The 17,077-nt window shown below is 39.7% G+C and overlaps 1 protein-coding gene across 1 annotated transcript in view; it reads left to right on the top strand.

Moving 5' to 3' along the window:
- LOC115209766 (peptidyl-prolyl cis-trans isomerase NIMA-interacting 4) overlaps positions 1 to 16,630 on the top strand; it is a 20,197-nt gene extending 3,567 nt beyond the window's left edge. Inside the window, exons 2-3 of the mRNA XM_029778281.2 lie at positions 2,397 to 2,516; positions 16,450 to 16,630. Of these exons, the coding sequence (XP_029634141.1) occupies positions 2,397 to 2,516; positions 16,450 to 16,608 (279 nt within the window). The 3' untranslated portion in view covers positions 16,609 to 16,630. The remainder of the gene's footprint in view (positions 1 to 2,396; positions 2,517 to 16,449) is intronic.
- Positions 16,631 to 17,077: the final 447 nt, after the last annotated feature.

Raw genomic sequence — 17,077 nt, 5'->3', positions numbered from 1 at the left:
AGCTGGAAGGCTTCGTCAGGCCCAGTCAGATCTGGCAGTGTTTCTACATGGCTGGATGCCCTTCCTAACGCCAACCCTCCACGAGTGTAGTGGGTGTTTTTTACGTGCCACCTGCACATGCCAGACAGAGCTGGCAAACGGCTAGAACTAGAGAAGATATTTCATGTATGAAAGCATGGACTGGAATTAAAGGATCTTAGAATTAATTTAGCAAAGACCAAAGTCTTGATAAATAGGAAAACAGACAAATTACAGATCCCTTCAGGGTGATGGCCCAGCTTCATATGTACAAAAGATGTTGTGAGAAGCTCCATACAGAGTACTCAGTACAAGCTATGGACACATAAGAGATGCAGCAGTTTCACTGGAAGACTAACAGAAAAAGTAGTCTTTACATATGGCAGATGTGCATGTACATTAAGCACCAGGAATGTACAAAAAATAGCCTCCCTCAAATGTGGGGAGGAATCCTTAGAAATAGTAGACAGTTGTATATATGTATATATATATATGTATGTGTGTGTGCTTGTCCCCCTAGCATTGCTTGACAACCGATGCTGGTGTGTTTACGTACCCGTCACTTAGCGGTTCGGCAAAAAGAGACCGATAGAATAAGTACTGGGCTTACAAAAAGAATAAGTCCCGGGGTCGAGTTGCTTGACTAAAGGCGGTGCTCCAGCATGGCCGCAGTTAAATGACTGAAACAAGTAAAAGAGTAAAAGAGAGAGAGAGTTTCTGTTTCTTAAGTAACCAATTTAGTTGCAGGGGAGGTTGTTCTGAAAGCATTGCTGCTAGAATCAGAATAGGTGAGGTGAAGTTCAGAGAGCTACTACTTGGTTAGTAATGAAGGGCCTCTCCCTCAGAGTGAAAGGCAGCTATGCTACATGGCAGTGAGACATAGGCTGTGACTACTGAGGATATGTGAAGGGTTGAAAGAAATGAAGCCCATATGGTCTGTTGGATAGATAATATATATGGAAGCACTCCGTCGGTTACGACGATGAGGGTTCCGGTTGATCCGAATCAACGGAACAGCCTGCTCGTGAAATTAACGTGTAAGTGGCTGAGCACTCCACAGACACGTGTACCCTTAACGTAGTTCTCGGGGATATTCAGCATGACACAGAGAGTGACAAGGCCGGCCCTTTGAAATACAGGTACAACAGAAACAGGAAGTAAGAGTGAGAGAAAGTTGTAGTGAAAGAGTACAGCAGGGATCACCACCATCCCCTGCCGGAGCCTCGTGGTGCTTTAGGTGTTTTCGCTCAATAAACACTCACAACGCCCGGTCTGGGAATCGAAACTGCGATCCTATGACCGCGAGTCCGCTGCCCTAACCACTGGGCCATTGCGCGTCCACTGATAATATATATACACACATGTACACACACAATAATATGTGGAATAATTTCACATGTTTGAAATATACACACATGCAATCACGTGTGTGTATATGCACAAATGCACACTCCTGGATGTCTGGTTAACTGTATCTGTCACTTCATTTTACCTTCTCCCTTCTACAACCAATATAGACACAGTTCACCAGACATCTGTTTTGTGTGTGCATATATGCCAAAACCACATATGGAGAGAGAGGGGGCGGATACTCAAAATGTTTATAATATTTTCATTTTGTTTTATATTGCCTGTTTCTCTATGTATAAGTGTGAATGTGTGTATACACTGTGTTCTTTTTTCTTACATGGTAAAAAAATTTCAGAAAATTAATGTAGAAAAAATACGGAAAAAAAATCTCAAAAAATTCAGATATCACATCAAGTAATGTCAGACACTGTAATTCAATTGCTTATGTAGTGAAATCACATGATTTCACTAATGTACTAATGAGATTTGTGCTGAGATTCCCATTTAAATATGAGGTTATCTTGGGCATTTCTGGGCAGGTTGGTAATGTAAACCAAAAAATCTTGAGCATTTTTGAGCAGGTTTGTAAGGAAAGGGTTAATGGGAGAGGCTGATCCCCCCCCCCCAGATTACATTAATAAATAATGCTTACTGTCTGAGTTATTGTTATGAAGTGCCATCAAAGAAATGTGGCCAAAAAGAATTTTTGTTTGTTTTTGGTATTGCTGTTATTGTTATATTCCATTGTGGAAAGACATATTCAGGAATTCTTATTGAATTAGTGAAAATAACTGTTTTTGCCAAATATTTTGTTGTAATGTTGTAATACGAACAATTATTTCATACAGCTCAAATATCAACTTTAGTATTCAAAAGACAATTTTATACATGGCCACTGTTATTACAAATGGTGGCTATTCGCTTTTACCAAGATGTGAAATTCCTCGCCATTAATTAAAATTAAATATATAAATCATATCACTAAATATAAAAAAAAAATTATGGGTTTTTACTTTTTGTCATTTCAGGTGCGACATATTCTGTGTGAAAAACAATCAAAGGCTTTAGAAGCCATTGAGAAATTAAAAAGTGGCATGAAGTTTAATGAAGTAGCTACCCAATACAGTGAAGACAAAGCTCGGAACGGGGTTAGTATTACAAGAGAATTCCTCTTCACATAATTTCTCTATTTTCATTAAGCTTAGTAGGATATCTTTCTTTAGTTGATTGTATCCAGTATATCACATTCTTTTACTGGTTTGACTCTGTACTGCAGCTATGCTAAGACACCAACTTCAAAGATTGTTTAGTTCATCATATTGACCCTAGTGTAATCATTTTATTGATTTGGAATTATTAAACAACTAAGTGACTGGATAAAAAAAAACACTAGTTTTTAATATATACAGACACACACACATGCATGGATATATATGTGTGTGTGTGTGTGCCATATATCGTTTAATGTGTACATGTGTATAAATATTGTATTAGTAATAATAATATTAACTAGGTGGACCTGTGAAAAATTCACGGAAAACATAAAAAATGTGAGCATCTGTAAATTGTGTGCTGGTGCCTTGAGAAATGTTTCTATATTGTGACAGTTAAAGGCGGCGAGCTAGCAGAATCATTAGCAGAATCATTAGCAGAATCATTAGCAGAATCATTAGCAGAATCATTAGCAGAATCATTAGCAGAATCATTAGCAGAATCATTAGCAGAATCATTAGCAGAATCATTAGCAGAATCATTAGCAGAATCATTAGCAGAATCATTAGCAGAATCATTAGCAGAATCATTAGCAGAATCATTAGCAGAATCATTAGCAGAATCATTAGCAGAATCATTAGCAGAATCATTAGCAGAATCATTAGCAGAATCATTAGCAAACATTAGCAGAATCATTAGCAGAATCATTAGCAGAATCATTAGCAGAATCATTAGCAGAATCATTAGCAGAATCATTAGCAGAATCATTAGCAGAATCATTAGCAGAATCATTAGCAGAATCATTAGCAGAATCATTAGCAGAATCATTAGCAGAATCATTAGCAGAATCATTAGCAGAATCATTAGCAGAATCATTAGCAGAATCATTAGCAGAATCATTAGCATGCCATGTGAAATGCTTAATGGTGTTTTGTTTGTCTTTATATTCTGAGTTCAAATTCTGCCGAGGTAGACTTTGTCTTTCATCCTTTCAGAATCAATAAATTAAGTACCAGTAGCGCACTGGGTCCATCTAATCAACTGGCCCCCTTCCCCAACAAAATTTCAGAACTTTGCCTATAGTAGAAAAATATATATATTGCAACAGTTACAGAATATAGAAAGAAATGTAAAACTGATAACTATATAATCCAACCAAAATATGTTACGCAAATGTGAATAGAATTATTATTTAGCCATAAAATACATGGTACATGTTCAGAGAACTCTCTTGGTTTAGTGGTACAGAATGTTTTTTACTATATTAATCGTTTAGTTATTTGACAGTGGATATGCTGCCGCACTACCCTTTAGTCAAAGAAATTGACCCCTGGACTTATCCCTGTAAGCCTGATGCTTATTCTATCAGTCTCATCTGCTGAATAGGTAAGTTACAGGGATGCAAACACACCAACGTCGGTTGTAAAGCAATGGTGGTAGGGGAGAAACAGACAAATACACACACACATAAATGATACATACATGCATACACATATAAATTTACTTGGAAATGGATGTGTGGCATTCAATTAAGTAATATAAAGAAGATATATACATGCATACCCCTCCTACTTCTATTCCACCCACCCCTTCTCCACTTCCGTCTGTTGTTACCATTCCCCCCGATCTTCCCCTCTCTGCGGCTGAACGCTCCGTCCCTTTGTAGGGGTCTGCGTTTCATCCCCCTCACTCCATCCTGTAAGGAATTCCAGACGCGAGTTGATGTCCACAGCCTTGTGCGCCATGTCCGGTTGGGTGCGCATTACCACGACTCGCCACCCACACCCAACGAAGAGGACTGCTTCACTGGCCTGGGCCGCCGACCATCCCCGTGGACGCCTGCCCCTGGCCAGATCCTAGCAGTGGATCTTTTCGTGGGCGCTTGTCAGCGTGCATTGGAGCGGTTCAACTTCTCCAGGCGCCAACGCCGCCTCAACATCTCCCCGGCTGAGCTCTTGGCTCTCCCGTCTCCCCCGCACCGCATCCAACCTAATTGTGCGAACCCCACGTACCCCCACCATTTACTTCCTCCCCAAAATCCACAAACCCAACAACCCTGGCTGCCCCATCGTCTCCGCCTGTAACTGCCCCACGGAGCTCATCTCTAAATACCTCAACCGTGTCCTTGCCCCCCTAGTGGCATCTCTTCCCTCCCACATCCACGATACCAACCATGCTCTCCGGCTTTTCAACTCTTTCTCCTTTCCTCCCGGCTCCTCCAAAATCCTTTTTACTATGGACATCCAAAGCCTCTATACTGTTATCCCTCACCACGAAGGACTGCAGGCCCTTCGACACTTTCTTGACCTCCGCTCTAACCCTGTACCTGACACCTCCACACTCATTCGTCTGGCCGAACTTGTCCTTACTCTGAACTGCTTCTCGTTCGCGGGCGAGTTCTACCATCAGGTCTCGGGAGTGGCCATGGGAACGCAAATGGGCCCCAACTATGCGAACCTGTTCGTTGGCTATGTTGAGGCCCAAATATTCTCTAATTTCACTGGTCCCACTCCTGAACTATATGGTCGTTACATCGAAGACATTATTGGTGCCACCTCACTCTCCCGCGAACATCTAGATTCCTTCCTCTCTTTCGTCCAATCTTTCCATCCAGCCCTCCACTTCACTTCCACTATCTCCAACACCTCTGTCTCCTTCCTCGACATTTCGGTTAGCATTCTTCACTCCACTATTACCACCTCCATTCACTACAAACACACAGACTCACACTCATACCTCAACTTCTCTTCCTCCCACCCAGAACACACCAAGCTTTCCATCCCCTATTCCCAATTCCTCCTCGTCTACGTAGGCTCTGTAGTGACGACCATGACTTTGAGACTCAGTCTCAACATATGGCTCACCACTTCACCCTACGTGGATACCCCCTCACCACTATCCACACCGCCCTTGCCAGAGCACGGTCCGTGGACCGTGTATCTGCTCTCTCTCCCCGAACCCGCCCTGTAGTCTCCCGCCCCTCCCCTTTTCCCCTCACTTACCACCCCACGACCCTACGTCTCCAACGCACCATTCTTCGAGCTTTCCGTCATCTCCATTCCGACCCGTCCACTTCACACCTCTTCCCTAACCGACCCCTCCCCTCTTTCAAACGAGCCCACACCTTCGAGACCTTTTGGTCCATAGCTCCTTCCCTGACCCTACCTCCCAACCCGGCTCGTTCCCCTGCTCCCGCCCACGTTGCCGTTGCCGCACTTGCCCTTACCTCTCCAACACCACCCGCCTCACTAGCACCCACCATCGACCCTATCCCATCATCCACTCCTTCACCTGCACCTCCAGCAATATTATCTATTGCATCTCTTGCTCTCTCTGCAATTCCTTGTACATCGGACAAACGGGACGCCGCTTGGCTGACCGGTTCGCGGAACACCTTCGTGACATCCACCTTGCGAACGACACACCGGTCTCACGCCATTTCCGCTCCACCGGTCACTCCTTGCAACACCTACTATGTGTTCGGTTTGTCCTTACACAGAGGCCATCCGGATTCCCGTTTGCGCCGTGAACAGGAATTATCTTCTCTCTTCGCTCTTATACGCCATTTGGTCTCAACTCTCCCCCCCTCCTCATCTAACCCCCCTCTCCCCCCTACTCACCTATCCTTCCCCCCGACCCCCACTTCTTCAGTCCTTCATCCTTTCACCCCTACTCCCCTTCCCTTCTTCCCTTTTCTCTCCTTCCCTCTTCCCCTTCTCTCTCTGCTCCCTCACTCCCTCTCTCCCCTCTCCCTCTTTCCTTTCCTCCTTCCTCCCCCTCCTCCCCTTCCTTCTCCCCCCTTCCCCCCCTCCCCCCCTCCCCCTCCCCTCTTCTCACTACACCACACGACTTCACACATCACATCATATATGATGTGCCATACTAATACATACACCAACTAATACATACTAATACGTACTAATACATACTAGTACATACTAATACATACACCAACCCTATACATACACACGTCCAGACCCCTCATACGCACTTATACTCTCTCATACACACACACACACACACTTATACATACTAATACGTACTAATACATACTAATACATACACCAACCCCATACATACGCACGTCCACACCAATCCTATGCACTAATACTCTCTCATACACACACACACACACACACACCCTTATACATACTAATACATACACCAACCCTATACATACACACGTCCAGACCCCTCCTACGCACTATTAGCTGGTCCTTCAACCATATTATCAATCCTACGCACTATTAGCTGGTCCTTCAACCATATTATCAACCCTATTATCTCCCCTTATTTCGCTCTCGCGTCTCATGTTTGATCTTTGACCTCTGGCCGAAATCAGATCGCCATGTTGATTCGTTAGCTACTGCACGCATTTTTTTCTCTCCTTCTTTCTGTGTTTTTTTTCTCTCTGTTATCTTCTTTGTTGAAGAGCGTAGGCTCGAAACGTTAAAGACTTGTTTTATTTATATTTCCTGAGCGCCATACTAATACAATTGTTCGTTTGTTTTCCACCTGCCTTCGTCTTTTGTCTATTTTCATAAAGCTTCCCGTTATATATATATATATAGATATATATATATATATTATAATATATATATATATATATATATATATATATATATGCATATACATATATATATAGCATATGCATATATATATGCATTATATATATATGTATATATATATGCATATATATATATATGTATATATATGCATATATTATATATATGTATATATATATGCATATATCTATGCATATATATATATATAGTATATATATATGCATATATATATATGCATATATTTATATATATATATATATATATGCATATTTTATATATATATAATATATATATATGCATATATTTATATATATATATATTATATATAATAATATATATATATACTTTATTTTAAGCAGCAGATATATATATATATATACAATCATCATCATCATCATCATCATCATCATTTAGCGTCCGCTTTCCATGCTAGCATGGGTTGGGCGGGTCAACTGGGGTCTGTGAAGCTGGAAGGCTTCGTCAGGCCCAGTCAAATCTGGCAGTGTGTTTCTACGGCTGGATGCCCTTCCTAACGCCAACCACTCTGCGAGTGTAGTGGGTGTTTTTTACGTGCCACCTGCACAGGTGCCAGACAGAGCTGGCAAACGGCCACGAACGGATGGTGCTTTTACGTGCCACCGACACGGGCCCAGACAGAGCTGGCAAACGGCCACGAACAGACGGTGCTTTTACATGTCACCGGCACAGGGGCCAGCCGAGGCTGGCAATGAACACGAACGGATGGTGCTTTTACGAGCCACCGACATATATAGGTACAGGACGTCACAAACAGTAAACAACATGAAATATGAAAACAAATGAGTTAAATATGCAAATAACAAGAGAAAAAATCAAAAACAGAACAAGTAATACAAAGAACGACCCTTCATCAGTTGTCAGCTGTCTATCTACTCCCCATATGACAATATGAGTCTTCAAAGACAGTTGCTCTTATAAATACCACAATAAAATTTGGGATTTATGGAAGGTCAAAGTTGGGAACAAAGACAGGACAGTGGAGACATAGAAGGAAAACGAATGAAAACAAACATGGAGAGTAGTTAGACCAGAATGAGGGTAAAATAGCGAATGCTGGAGAAATACTTTCTTTGAAAAGAGAAACGATAGAAGAGAGAGATAGATGTCCAGTCCTTAGAACGTCCTGGAGGAAAAGGCAGATGGTCACGTGAGGAAAAGAAAACTGGACGATGGTCACGTGAGAGCAACGAGAAAGAGGGGAAGAGACACAGATAGAAAACAGAGAAGGGGAAAAAGGGTATTAGTAAAGGATGGGGGTGGGAAAGAGTATAGAGTAGAGTTGCATCAAAAAGGTTAAGATAAACTTACTTGGGAATGGATGTGTGATGTTCAATAAAATAATAATATAAATAATATATATATCTGTGTATATGTATGTATGTGTGTATATATATATATATATATAATTAATATTTGAGGGAATAAAATCCAAAACTTACAAGGAAAAAAAATTCAATTTAGAAGTACTAAATCAAATTTCACACAATATAATATATATATTAAAAATTAGATGGTGTAATTTAATTGTTCACTTTGAATTGATAAAAAGTGTTTTTTTTCTAATTTTTTTACACACATGACCATCGTGTACCTCAGTGAAGATACCAGATTCCCACCCAACATGCCCATTAAAATCTCCAGCAACAAAGATGAGGTCATTGCCACTCGTCTTTGAGGTAGCTTACAGAAGGGTATCATAAAAGTGATCCTTCTGATCATTTGGTAGCCCCGCATGTGGGGCATAGGCGGAGATAATTGTAGCTGTGCTGTTGTAGCCTGAGCTTAAGCACCCTATCACATACCCTGACAACCTCTGTGACCTTATCCACCCATTTCTCCACAAGGAGTATGCCAACACCCCCTACAGCATCCATGTTACCTTGCCAGAAGACTTTATACCTATGTGCCTTGCCTGTGAGGACCCTAGCTGAAGCTCCTCTCCAGCTTATCTCTTGTATGCAGCATACATCAACCCGTCTCCTTTCAAGCATCTCTACAATCTCACTAGACCAACATTTCAGTGTGCCCACATTGAGAGTGCCAACTCTGAAAACTGGGAAGGTAATGTGGGTGAGGTTTGGGGAGGAGGTATGTTATTTAGCACCTGAAAAGAAGAGGGTTGTTGTGTTCGTTTTTTAGGCATTTTTCGTTGATCTCTCTTCCAACCTGGCAACATTCAAGTTTTCAAGCATGTTAAATTGCCGCTCCTACTGGGTGTAGGAGCCAGTGTTTGCAGTTTTGTAAGCATAAGTATTATGGTTATTGAATAAAGTAAATTTTAGCGGTGTAGCAGAAATATGGATATTCCAGGGGGAGGGGGTCAGCTGAAAGCTGGTCACGTTTGTCCAAGTAGAGGGGGTATTGTAGGTATATGGAGGGTACCACCAGCGGGGAAAGGTTCAGACAGGGAGAGAGGAAACAAGCGCAAACACACACAGGAACAAGCATGCAAGGACAGCTGAATAGCTTTTACATTTACTTCCCAGGGCCAAGGAAATGGGTCGTTGTTGGCATATTTCTAGGCAACAAAAATGAAACGAAGTACCGCCGAACCTGGTTGCACTTGTCATAGGAGGAGAGAGGGGGGGACAGGTAGAGAGAGAGGGAGAAAGAGATAGTGCAGGTAATATAGGGGACAGCACCAGTGAGGAGAGGGAGTTGGGAGAAAGTATGACTGGTAGGAGTGATGACAAATTTCTAGACAGAAAGAAACTTAAGATGGCACCAGTGAGGAGGGGGAAGTGGTAGGGGTAGGGACAGATTTCTAAACAGAATGAAACGTAAGGTAACTGTATTAAGTGGGTGGGTTGATGAGCTGCTGCGCTGGCTGCATTCGTCCTAGGAGAGAGAGAAGTGCAGGTAATATATGGAGTAGAAGTGGTTGCAAGAATAGACACAGGTAGGCGCAAGAGTGGCTGTGTGGTAAGTAGCTTGCTAACCAACCACATGGTTGCGGGTTCAGTCCCACTGCGTGGCATCTTAGGCAAGTGTCTTCTGCTATAGCCCCGGGCCGACCAATGCCTTGTGAGTGGATTTGGTAGACGGAAACTGAAAGAAGCCCGTCGTATATATGTATATATATATATATGTATGTGTGTGTTTGTGTTTCTGTATTTGTCCCCCTAGCATTGCTTGACAACCGATGCTGGTGTGTTTACATCCCCGTCACTTAGCGGTTCGGCAAAAGAGACCGATAGAATAAGTACTGGGCTTACAAAGAATAAGTCCCGGGGTCGATTTGCTCGACTAAAGGCGGTGCTCCAGCATGGCTGCAGTCAAATGACTGAAACAAGTAAAGAGAAATGTAATGGTGGTGGGAGAAGGGATATCCAGTGCAGATGGTGTGAAGATAGAGGCATCCGGTATTGGTGGGGGTGGGGGTGGGAAAGGGCGGGCACACTGCGAGCAAGCGAGACGAAATATGGAACTTGGAATGAGAAGAATTAAGGAAGCGAAGTTTTATGGGGAAAAGAATGAATGTGAATTGAAAAAGGAGGAGAAACGAATAGAAGCAAATAATTATCTTAACAGAATTACAAAATTGGGCTAAAATTGAAATTATATTTGAGGGGACATTTTCAATGAAAAAAACACTCGCTGTTAGTGAATAACACATTTTAGGTATTCGTGGTGAATGAAGTGCAAAGGGACGAAAGAAAAATGAGAGAAAAAATCTTGGCTTTTAGACATCGTTTGGCAGAGGAATGAATATGTAAGGAACCACATGAAATCGAGGGTTTTTAAATAGATGGCTTCAACCGGAAGCGAGTTTAGGGACGGGGACAGAAACAAAAATGGTAATGAGGTGGCACAGTCCACGAGCGAGCGAGCGAGATGAGATATGGAACTAAGGATGGGAAGAATTAAGGAAGCGAAGTTTTATGGGGATAAGAATGAATGTGAATTGAAAAACGAGTATACAATATATACTATATATATATATATATACACAATATATATATATATATATATATATACACGCTCTCTCTCTCTCTCTCTCTCTCTCTCATATATTATATATATATATATATATATATATATATTTATGAAAATAAACAAAAGACGAAGGCAGTCGGAGCATAAACAAACAATTGTATTAGTATGCCGCTCAGGAATATAAATAAAACAAGTCTTTTACGTTTCGAGCCTACGCTCTTCAACAGAAAGCTACACAGAAAAGAAACACGGAGAGAAACAAGAAGAGAAAAAAATGCGTGCAGAAGCTAGCGATCACATATATATATATATATAAATATTCTATATATAGTTATTTATATATATACCTTTCACCATCCTTTGGTTGCCTATTCAGCTGGTTTGAGGCCTTTGTTGTGCATCTCATAATGCTTACATTATTGACATAAACTGGCTGAGTTTTAACCCTTTCGTTACTATATTTCTGACCAAATTACACCCCTTATGTGTTTCAATTAATTTCTAACGTAATCATAAATTTAGTCTGGTTTCATTAAACAACTATAACTTTTTTATTTATCGATATATTAATCTGATTTTGGAAGAAATTTAATGAAATATTCTCACAAATTCTATACTATAATTTTTGTCACAAAGTGACTCTATTTGCAGGTAATACAGGTAAATTCCACAAAATATAAATTATTAAAATTTTGTTCAAACATCGCTATAGAAAATATTAGCTAATATTCAATTGGGTATACAACAAAATTTTACGATAGAATTTGTTATTCTGGGTAACTTTCTGATACCCATAATATATTTATGTCAAAATAGGCCTTAATTTCATTTAAGGTTGTGGGAAATAACAAACTATCCTTTCTTTCGTTTTGTTTACGTTTAGCGTAACGGTTCGTTTCCTCCGTAATGATTTCAAATAGGCTCATTCGAAAAAGTAAATAGAAATAGCCTAAGGCTTTACCCTTCTGGGAAAGTCTGTGGCTTGGTCCAGTTTCTGCAGAAAAATCACCGAAAGAAACAGTTTTTAAATTTTCACTCCATTCAGGTGCCAATTCGTTTTCTTTATCGCTATCGGAGATCTCAGATTCACTGTTTTCACTTTCGGAAAATGAAACATGAAATTCATTATCAATACCATGTGCTTTTTTTTTCAGTCATAGAGTTAGATTTATGAAGGTCTTCAGTAGAAAATCCTTCGAATTCTGACTCGCTGCTTGATATAATGAAATTCGTATCCATTTTTTGTCAGAATTACAAATTTTGAAAACACAATAGGAACAAATTTCGGAAAAAAATCTCCCAAATTCACGGAATTAAAATTACACTTCGATTATTGTACAAAACTGTAGTTGAACTCTTTACGAAGTATAATACGTGTTTTCACGAATGTACTGAAGAGATTTGCTCTGATATTCTCATTTAAATATGAATAGGTAAATTCGGGTGGCTTTGGGCGGTTTGGTTTCATAAACCAAAATTTTTTTCGGGCGGCTTTGGGCGGTTTGGTAATGAAAGGGTTAAGGTGTCTAGCATAGACAAATTAGTGGGCAAGTTTTGCTGTGGTCCAAGATATCAGGTTTTGCTTCCCCTTGTTGGCTGAAGTATCAGGTTCCACGAACAGCAAATTAGAAAATCAAAGTAATGATTCTTCTTGCTTTTGTTCAGGCTCTATCATCCCAGAAATGATGTAGCTTTCAGGCCATTTAATGTTCAGGAGGTTAATATTATCCAGGTGGAGTATATTGATGCATTGGACCAGGTTGGTCAGTACCACTTCTATGCATCTGAGGCTATCATCAAATTTACCATCATGTTTTGAGTCATTTTGTGGATGATTTAATGTGCATTTGCATTTGAATGTGACAAGGTTCATGGTTGAACACCGCTGCTCCACTGTGAGTTCTCTTTTGTCTGTATAGAACACAGCATATATTGGCATTGATAATGTGTGTAGAAAGATGTGTTTTTGGAAATGCAATGCATACGGCTTTATTGCATGCAGAAAGATCCCCAGGTACACAATTTTGCTTTTGCAGTTGCCTTGTAAGAGGCCTCTGGTATTTATCAGTAGAACTGGTGAGATATTTGGCTTGGCAGCAATAGTGCACACCCTGAGACTATTTTTTTTTGTGGTGGTCTTGTGTGTGGGTGCGCATGGCTTAACGTAATCATGACAGCCAATATATTGTTTGGATTATCTTGTACCAATCCGAGAGATGAGTAAGATCCGTAATTAGGAAATTTCTTTAGGAGGTTTACTTGCCAGGTATTGTTGAAAGTTTAACTTTTACCAAGGCAGTAGCCCAATGGTGAGTAATGGAGAAGAGTGTATGGAATGTTTTGGCTCTGCTTATTTTGCATTGCTGATTAACGTCCGCTTTCCATGCTAGCATGGGTTGGAAGGTTCAACTGGGGTCTGGGAAGGCCTGGTGCAGCCTTCGGGCTTCCCAGACCCCAGTTGAACCGTCCAACCCATGCTAGCATGGAAAGCAGACGTTAAACGATGATGATGATTCAGTGCTAAATTATTCCACATCAGACACTTTGTTCCTGGGACCTTTTTAGTACCATAGAAAGTTTGTTTTTATCCTAATTAACAACCAATTTGTAATTACAACTACTAAACTTCATTTAGTGTATGAGGGCAAGTGAACTATTGAGTCAGTTCATTTATATACTGTGCTGGTTATACAGTAGTGGCCATGATATCAGGGTGAGTAAGAACAAGTGTATTGAAATATTTATTATAGAAGATTAACAAAGCATTGAGACTAGATATTTTACACATATTTAGATGTATCTAATATCTATCTTTCATGAAAATTTTGAATGAATGGAATTAATATTTCATAAGTTACAAGGAAATAAACAGTCTTCTAAATTGCAGCAGCCAAAAGTTAAGGGTTACTTAGAAAAAATGTTGTTTAGAAGACTGTTAATGGGCTAACAGTTACTTCTTATGATCTTACATTATTGGAACATTCAACTGTCAACATGGCGGCTTGTGAATGACGACTGGTGTCCTGTGATAAAAAACAAAGGATTGTGTGTCTTCAAGAGGGCAAGTCAGATTCTGTGATAGCAACTACTGTAAGGTCTAGAAGGGTTGTGCAACAAAGAGTGCTGCTGAGATATCCCATGAGTTTAGCTCCACTTCTGATATCAACGTATCGCGCAAAACAGTTTCTCAAAGGTTACAAGGTTCTGGGTTGCTTGCTTGGGCACCGGCAACGAAACCTCTGATTTCCAACAAGAATCAAAGAACCTGTTTTCATTTCACTCACAAACATGTCGTTTGGGCAGAAGAACAGTGGTCGCAGGTTCATTTTAGCAATGAATTGAAGTTTAATGTTATTGGTTCTGATGCTGGAATGTATGTCCAACGAAAAAGTAGCAAAAGGTTACCTCGTACATGTGTGAAGAAGATAGAAAAATATGGAGGAGGCAGCGTAATGGTATGGGGTGTGATCTCTACTGTTGCTCCTGGTTCACTTATTCACCTACAAGGGACTGTCAATGCTGAAATCTACAAGCAAATTCTTAGACAGCATGCCCTTCTACATCTCCGATACTCAATAGTTCAACCTCCTATCATCATGCAGGACAAATCTCCCTGTCACACTGCAAAGAGAGTCAAAGATTTTTTGAGTGATGAAGGGATTGATACTTGGACTGGCTACTTTAAAGTCCTGATCTCAACCCTATAGGAAACGTTTGGAAGATTATTGGAGATAGAACATGAAGGAGAAATCCAAAGAACCAAGATGATCTCTGGGAATTATTGAAAAATGAATGGAGTGGCTGTGTGCTAAGTAGCTTGCTTACCAACCACATGGTTCCAGGTACAGTTCTACTGTGTGACACCTTGGGCAAGTGTCTTCTACTATAGCCTCGGGATGACCAAAGCCTTGTGAGTGGATTTGGTAGACGGGAACTGAAAGAAGCCTGTCGTATATGTGTGTGTGTGTATATATATAGATATATGTTTGTGTGTTTGTCCCCCCAACATTTCTTGTCAACTGATGCTGGTGTGTTTATGTCCCCGTAACTTAGAGATTTGGCAAAAGATACCAATAGAATAAGTACTAGGCTTACAAAGAATAAGTCCTGGGGTCAATTTGCTTGACTAAAGGCAGTGTTCCAGCATGGCCACAGTCAAATGACTGAAACAAGTAAAAGAAAGAAATAAAAGAAATGGAACAATATTACTCCATCATTTTGCAAGAAATGAATTCAGTCCTGTGGTAACAGATGTCAGGAGGTCAATGATAGTAAAGGGATGTTCACAAAATATTAATAGTAAAGGTTTCTTTTTTGTTCTTGTTCATTTTTCATTGTTTTTCTAAGTGACCCTTAACCCTTTCGTTACCAACCCGGCTGAAACCGGCTTTGGCTCTGTAGTACAAATGCCTTGTTTTCATAAGTTTTGAATTAAAATCTTCCACCAAACGTTAGTCATAATTTATGTTCCTAACACTAGATGAATGATAACTAAGTTATTTCATGAAATTCTTTGTTATATTTAATGTAATTGAAAGAAACACAGAACCCCTCAAAATAAATTCAGTAACGAAAGGGTTAACTTTTGGCTGTTGCAGTTTGGAAGATTATTTGTTTATTTCCTCATAACTTACAAAATATTTATTCCATTCACTTGAAATTCTCACAAAAGATATTAGATATATCTAAATATGTGTAAAATATTTAGTCTCAATGTTTTGTTAATCTTCTATAATAAATATTTCAATACACTTGTCCTTACTGACCCTTATATTATGGCAGCTACTGTATGGACTTCATTCATTTCTCTGTAAACATCTCTCTTACCCTATACTTGAAAGACTGAACAATGAAACTGTCTCAGTCATCCAGTTATCTTCTTAAATATTATACAAGCCTGAATTCTGGTGGCATAAGATATTTTTTGTTTGATACAGCTTTATTTACCTGCTGTGTCGAGTAGGAAGTACACTTTAGTTTAGTTGTGTCTGAAACATGATTGTGATTCCAGGTTGTATCTGTTTTACTTCATTTCTGTTTGCAATCCCTTTGGGAAAAGCATGCTGCTCACACCGCTAATTTTTTCATTGCTGAAGTTGCTAAAGCTACTTATCTGTTAACAGAGATTTCTATAAAACTATTATTGTAAAATGAGCAATTGATGAAATTTATCATAGGTATATAAAATAGTATTAATTTCTTTTGACTAAGTATAAAGTTGATTTCTATAGTAGGGACAATTTGTTTTGTTGATTGAGTTGAACACCCTCTCCGTTCAATTATTCTATGTTTTGTGAGTTTCATAGATTTCTTCTTTTTCTGATTCCAGGGTGACCTTGGTTGGATGACTCGTGGAAGCATGGTTGGACCATTCCAGGAGGCAGCTTTTGCTCTCACACCTAGTTCTGTAAATTCTCCTGTTTATACAGATCCTCCTGTAAAAACTAAGTTTGGTTACCATGTGATAATGATTGAAGGCAAAAAATGATATAAACCATTTTTTCACTATTTGTTTTCGTTTTTTAATTTCATGTTTTGTTTCATTTTTATTTTTTACTTGTTCCAGTCATTAGACTGTATCTATCCTGGGGCACAACCTTGAAGGTTTCACTGCATGATAGAATGAAAAGTTGCTTCTTCAGCAAGAGATAGATGTTGAGGGTGATATTTAGCTAATTTTAGAGTGCTCTTTCTGAATATGAAATTAGTTTTGCTCTATCACATTTAGATTTTGATCTACAAGATACCCCTGTATACTAAATTTACAGAAATGTAATGTAGCATATGCAGTACATCAAGTATTCCAACTTGTCTTTCAAGAATGCTTTTAATTGTGCTTTTTGTGATAACCTTTAATGAGAGAGCTGTAAAAGTAGATATAATGCATATTAGGTCATGTCTATTTTTAAAACACTTTGATTTAAATGCATGTTTTAGATGTTATTGTGACTTGTTGC

Source organism: Octopus sinensis, linkage group LG3 (genome assembly GCF_006345805.1).
Source record: "Octopus sinensis linkage group LG3, ASM634580v1, whole genome shotgun sequence".
Lineage (NCBI taxonomy): Eukaryota > Metazoa > Mollusca > Cephalopoda > Octopoda > Octopodidae > Octopus > Octopus sinensis.
The sequence above is the reverse complement of the archived record's forward strand: the minus strand, read 5'-3'. Positions and strand labels throughout refer to the sequence as shown.